At 46.3% G+C, this 6446-nt stretch overlaps 2 protein-coding genes across 2 annotated transcripts in view; one reads left to right on the top strand and one right to left on the bottom strand.

Moving 5' to 3' along the window:
* The window catches only part of T265_03809 (hypothetical protein), a gene marked incomplete at both ends in the record, with an annotated part of 37970 nt that overhangs the window by 21640 nt on the left and 9884 nt on the right, over window positions 1-6446 (bottom strand). Inside the window, one exon of the mRNA XM_009168380.1 lies at window positions 2331-2477. Within this exon, the coding sequence (XP_009166644.1) occupies window positions 2331-2477 (147 nt within the window). The remainder of the gene's footprint in view (window positions 1-2330; window positions 2478-6446) is intronic.
* T265_03808 (hypothetical protein) overlaps window positions 6307-6446 on the top strand; it is a gene marked incomplete at both ends in the record, with an annotated part of 5008 nt that continues 4868 nt past the window's right edge. The window contains one exon of the mRNA XM_009168379.1: window positions 6307-6390. Coding sequence (XP_009166643.1) covers window positions 6307-6390 — 84 coding nt within the window. The remainder of the gene's footprint in view (window positions 6391-6446) is intronic.

Here is a 6446-nt window from a genome sequence, read left to right as displayed (position 1 = left end):
TCCAGCGTTCGTCTCATTATTTCATCGATCACAAAGTTAAAAAGGAAGGGAGAGAGTGGGCATCCCTGACGGACACCGCTTTGTGTGCGGAAACTTTTGGAGAGCTCTCCGTACACTCTCCACGTCCGGAAGTCTGAGAATACAAAGAACGTATTATGTTTACAAACTTCCGGGCATTCCTTGGTGGGCAAGCGTCTCAAGAAGAACAGACCGATCAACCGAGTCGAATGCGCCTCCGAAATCCAGGAATACTAGAATTGTGGGTCGCTTATACGTATGGCGTTGTTCTAGCACCTGACGCAGTGTGAAGATTTGGTCAACACAACCCCTACCAGGCCGGAATCCCGCTAGCTGCTCTCCAGTCATTATCTTACGAGCCACCGTAAGGCGACGAAGCACAATTGACGCCAACGGTCTCGTTACAACCGGGGTCAAGCTGATCCCCCTGTGGTTACCACACTCACTACGCGCCCCTTCTTTTGAAAACGGGCACTATCACCGATTCTCCCCAGTTGTCTGGGACAGACTCCTTTTCCCAAATGCAAGCAAACAGATCGGACAAGCGCTGACTCAGGACTTCACCCCCGTCCTTGAACAGTGCGGGTGGAAGGTCATCCGTCACGAAGAGACTGGACCTTACCGTGGTGTGACGGTTTGCGATCCATTGAGCTATACTGGAGAGCGTCCCGCGACACTCACAGAGTCTCTCATACCAGGTTGGTCAATGGTTAGAGGTCTGACGAACACAGTCTCCTGGCCCTCCAGGTTGGGGGTTGGAACATGTGGCGACTTGTTCCGTAGAAATGGTAATGCATTTGCATTTCCCGCCAAACACCGCTGCCTTGCGGTTAGGCTTTTGAGCCAAAGGCTTTGATTGAGGACCCTAATCGTCTGTCTGTCTAGGTGTGGGCGCCCTGGCAGTATCCCAGCCCACGTACAACCATGAACTGCACATACACCGCAACATGGTTCTCGAACATAAAACTTCCACGTACAACCATGAACTGCACATACACCGCAACATGGTTCTCGAAGCGTCATAAAACTTATCTTTTACGTCATATATATAGACGGTCAGACGTAAGCAGACATCAAAAACAGACAAGGATATAATTCCCGCTTGTGAGACTCGTTCGCATACATCCTTTGGTTTAAAAGTGCCATGTTTTCGGTCATGGTTGGATAGTGGATTTTATCATACACTGTCCCCTAATTCGAGTTATCTGATAATCGCGAAAAATCACTCCCTTGGAGAAGCCATTATCATGTGCCGGATACTGACCAGCCTTCTCATCACTCACAGTACAAATGACACTAGGGTGACCAGTTTTTGACTAACCACATTCGTAACATGTTTCTGTCAGTCATTTTTTCCTCGATAACGGTCGCTCTCAGTCCTCAAAACGTTAGGGATTTTCAATTCACATTTCACATATCCGCTGTACCGTCACCAACATTTCTACCACGAAGATGGGAATTGTCACTCTTTTCACTCACTCGGCTTTGTGCACTCGGCAGCTAAAGCTTACGGCACCGAGCAACGGTCGGTGTAGCATGAAGTCACTTGCATTTGGGTAATTCACAGTTATCTGCGGCCCAACGCGCCCAGAAAAACTAGAAATGAGGAAAATTGGAAACACTATAAAAACCTTTGGCTCAAAAGCCTGATCCAATGGTAGTGGTACTTGTCGTAAGGCTACTAAAATAGCCCAACTGTTCAGGAACAGGTTACTACACAAGTTTCAACTCCCAAATTAGATGGTCAGTAAGCCGTTAGTCTGATCTCTACCCACTGGTGTGAGACCGGTTGCACCACACGAGAAACCGCCAGTGAGGCCCAGTGGATGACTGGATAGGTCACACTAGGATAAGGACCGGTCTTGTCAATAGTGCTGAAATTTAAATCTGGTGTGCTATCCTGAATAGCACATCAGATTTTTTTTGTCCACAATAGTGTGCGAAGAATGACAGTGACAGGCGGGAAGTGGATTGTTCTGTTTGCGCGTCATTAATTCTGGACGGACTAGAAATGCACAAAAAAGGCTACGATGCACGATAAAACTCAGTACTAAAAATGTGCACGTATAACCTAACCTAGAGAACACTGGTAAAATATGAGTGGTCCGTAACCTGTGATAAACCGGAAACAGTCAGGCAGTCGCAATAAAAACAAGTAATCAACTTGCCTCGTTCAGCACAGAATCGGCACCAATGATGTAATCGGAATGAGGAATAAGACCGGCTTGCTGTGCTGGAGAGTTGGGCTCAACCTCCAGCACGTGCCACACATTTTCATTCGCACCATCGAAAGAGCAGTAGCGGATACTCACACCTAAAAGACCCTGACCGCCCCATGCCGTGTTTGGAGTCAGGTACACTTCTCGGCAAGTCTGAGTCTTGCTTGAGTAAACGACGCAGCGCACCGGTTTATCTTTGTGGTTTTGGAGGATTTCCTTTACAGTATCATTATCTTCTTCCTGTTGGGCAGATGGAGAAATGACACAGAATATACAGTAAAAATCTCCGAATAAGACACTAAACAATCGGGTTGTGACCGATTCTTGTGAAATGAATGTGAGGCTGACAACGGATGTGTGAAGACAAGTAACTGAAATATCAGAAGTATGTAAGTGACCAACCTCCCAGAACCATCCGGGAAAAGTAAGCAAAAAAATCCACTAACGCTTTGGTATCACATCTGGTCATTTTGAGGCGAATTCTCTTCCGGAGGATGACAAAAGAATATTAGTAATATTATCCAATGATTGTTAGAATAATGATAAATCTTCGTCCCATAAGACGGAGAATACCGGCATCAAAAGAATTCTTATTTGATGAAACCCCAGAACAGAAGAAACCTAATCACCCTCACCGCCCGATATATTCGTCTTCACGTTATTCGCGACATCATTAAACGAACAGTCCCTACTAGACAGATAATAAGCGAAAAGACTCTACATCTTAATTGACACTCGAAAAGACGGGTGCAGTTGTGATTTAAAGACAGATCCGACGGCTTTAGGTGCTTTCAGCCCCCCTGCTGCAGCCAACTGGACCCCAAAACGGGTGCATTTGGTCTAGAAACGGTAAACTGACAACACTTTGTAGCATAGGGCACAGGCGTAATTCGGTAACATTTACCTACTTGTGTGTGACAAGTAACAATTTCGATGCGCCACTGAAAAAAGGCGACATTTGCCATACACTTGATCGTTTGTTCGTGTTCGGTGAAATCAAAGAAACCTCAAAGAAATCACAGAAATATCAAGCATCTGGTCAAGCAACGCTCTTAAAGGTAAGAAGGCTGGCAAAATAATTCGGCAAATGTCCTGCTGCGTAACTCCCAGGGAGCTAGATACCCAAGCCTACATAGGACCTTAATCGCACCTGTACGAGACCTCTGATGCTTGACTGTATCTGCTAAACTCTCCCACTTTCTGGTGATCGAAACGTAGCAGCTGGAATCAATGTAGTGTGCTACTTGGTTTATAGCTGACAAACTGAACTTGTAGGACGTGACGGTTGCATAACCGGAGGAGTGAAGAAGGGAATAAGTATTACTAATACTATCATAGAACTACCACAGTTATCCTAAGGTGGTTCTTGCGTCCCAGAAGCGCTGCTTTCTCCTTTTTATGCATCTTTGGAACCCTTGACGAGTAGTTAAACTCTGACGGCATTACAGACTTGAATGAATTGCTAGTTTACAATGCTATCATAGTGAATGTACTGCATAAACACTGCCCCGTGTTCCAGTCGGGACGACATTCAAGATATCAAAAGATTTCTTTTAAGGTAACAGTACTTATAAAGTTGGTGGAAAGTATGAAAAAAGCCCACCCCAACTTCACCACTTTCAGAGTTCCTCAGGCGAGACTGGCTCTCAAATTTCCTGGAATTGCTGCCAAACCGGACACACCTGACGTTGCGCAAGCAATTGCAACCAGACTACACTATCTGTTGGTGAATGGTGTGAGTTTCAAAGTTAGAGAGCACACCACTTAGGGCATCAACACTAGTATAATGACAGCACAGTGCTTATGGAAGACAAAGTGCTGTTTGGTTTTCTGAGTGATATGTTTCTCAAAAACAGGGAGAAAAAGAAGAACAAGAGTTCAGCTGGGTGCCGCCAACAGCGAAGGTTCACTGGAGGACACTTGAGCAACTATAGGCAACAATGACCGCCCTGATCCAATAACAAAAAACGTCCAGAACGAGGAAGCACGACGGCTAGTATAGTGGCAGCTTGCCCAACAGGGGAAATCGAAATGCAGATGTCGGGCCGAACCAGGACCGCCCTGATCCAATAACAAAAAACGTCCAGAACGAGGAAGCACGACGGCTAGTATAGTGGCAGCTTGCCCAACAGGGGAAATCGAAATGCAGATGTCGGGTCCGAACCAGGGACCTTCCGGTCAGTAAATTCGCGCTCCAACCACAGAACCATCCCAGTAAGGGCTACCTTATCTGTGCAGGTAGCAATAATCACGGCGCCAGAAGCTTCCATCCTAGGCCGTTGGAACGCCGAGAGTGATTCGAGTAATTTCCGAACCTCTGTTGATGTGAAGTCTGCACTTCTACCTGAAACTAAGGAAGCTTCGATACCCTTTTTACCAAGTGCACTTTTGGCGAAAGTAATCGAGGAAACGCAAGGAAACCAGATGGCCAGTGATAGCCACACATCTCAGCTGAATGACATGGATGGACGACCAGTATTGGAGGTGTTTCACGCGAGAGAAAGTCAGTATTGAAAATACATTAGCCGAAACCCTGAAAAATTAGCACCGGCGTCAACCTAAAACAGCGTTATACTCGGGTCGCCAGTCATTCCTCAGTAGGCGATATGATAGGAAGCTGATAAGTTCCCACCATAATCGTCAGCATCCTAACACACAAAAGCCACACCAGAAGCAAGGGACAGAAAAACCGTAGCACTCTAGCTCCCCTCTCCAATTCAGTAGCCATGGTCGTCGAATCTCCAGATAACTGTGAAACAAAAAGCGGAGCCAGCTGACTCAATCAGAGACGATAACGCTGCAAGGCAAGTTTCTGATACTCCGACTCGGCCTGCCTCACAGCTACACTCGCTTTTCTAGTTATGAGCTACTGCAGGACTCGTATCTCACGAATTGCCGCGCGAGCTAAACATACTTGTCGAGCAACACATGCTGTGCGTGCTGATCAAAAATGAGCGAACGGAATTTATTTAAACTAACACAGTGCCCATTAACAATCATGCAAGGTGCAGACTGAACTTCGTTGGGCCCGAATATCAGCGCATCAAGAATACACAAAACGAATTCCAATGTCTCTCGGAACCACCAGTTATCAACATTTCAGATGTTTTCCAATTTAAATGCAGCACCAATGCTAACTACCGTGAATACCATCTCAGAAATGTTAGGAACCAAAGTCGTCATTTAGTGGTGAAGGTTCCCTTTATTATTATTATTATTGTCAACCACTGTACGACGAGTACGCGGTCATTACATCTGACCATGGTGATGATGATGATTATTGTCATTATCTAAAGCATGACATCAGTGTTCAGCACCGATGCTTCACTGCCGTAAGGTTCTCTTAAAATCGATATCGTACGACCCAATTCGCTAAAAACCGTTATAACACCTCGTTGACCAACTAGCAGAGTTGTATGAGAAACCGTTGTCATCATTTGCCGCCCTCAGCCACTTGCATAACTCCTGCACCCAAAGGAGGAAATCAAGTCCATTAACTTACTCCTACTTGCCAGTAGCGATTGCGCCGAAAACGTCGAAAAATGAAGTCTACCGAACCCATCCGATGCCTCCCCCACCCACCTCACTTCAGAGCGTGAATGAACACAGTACAGATATCGTCTATGGAAGCATTCGGCCATCTTCGACACTTGATTTTCTAACTTCGTTCAGCTGTACCACTCTTTCGGTGCAAAGCAGCCATGCCACTTGAAGGAAGCACGATGGTCGGGATGCTGTCAACCAGGACAGGAGCAGTCGAGATGCCGGAGTTAGCTTCGAACCATAAACCTTCTGGTCAGTAAGTTCGCGACTTAACCATTGAACTATCTCGAGCACAACAACACAATAACAAACAACCGTTCAGCCGTAGCACCCTTTCAGTGCCTGACTGCCATGCCACCCGAAGGAAGCACGAGGGTTTGAATATTGTCAGGTTACCCAAGCCTAGACAGGGGGAGTCGACAGGCAGAGGTCAGGTTCGAACCACGAACCTTCTGATCAGTAAATTCGCGCTCTGGCCACTGAGCCATCTCGCCCCATAACAAACATCATCATCATCAACGACAGCATGACATCAGTGCTCAACACCAATGCTTCACTCCCGTACAACCATGACTTATTTGAAAGCCTTATTGTAGAGAAAAGAATAAAGGTGGATGGGGGAGGGACTTAGTGCTAGCTTAACACAATCACTCCGAGGTGCCTACA

Source organism: Opisthorchis viverrini, assembly GCF_000715545.1.
Source record: "Opisthorchis viverrini unplaced genomic scaffold opera_v5_56, whole genome shotgun sequence".
Lineage (NCBI taxonomy): Eukaryota > Metazoa > Platyhelminthes > Trematoda > Opisthorchiida > Opisthorchiidae > Opisthorchis > Opisthorchis viverrini.
Note: the sequence above shows the minus strand (reverse complement) of the source record. Positions and strands in the feature narration are given on the sequence as shown.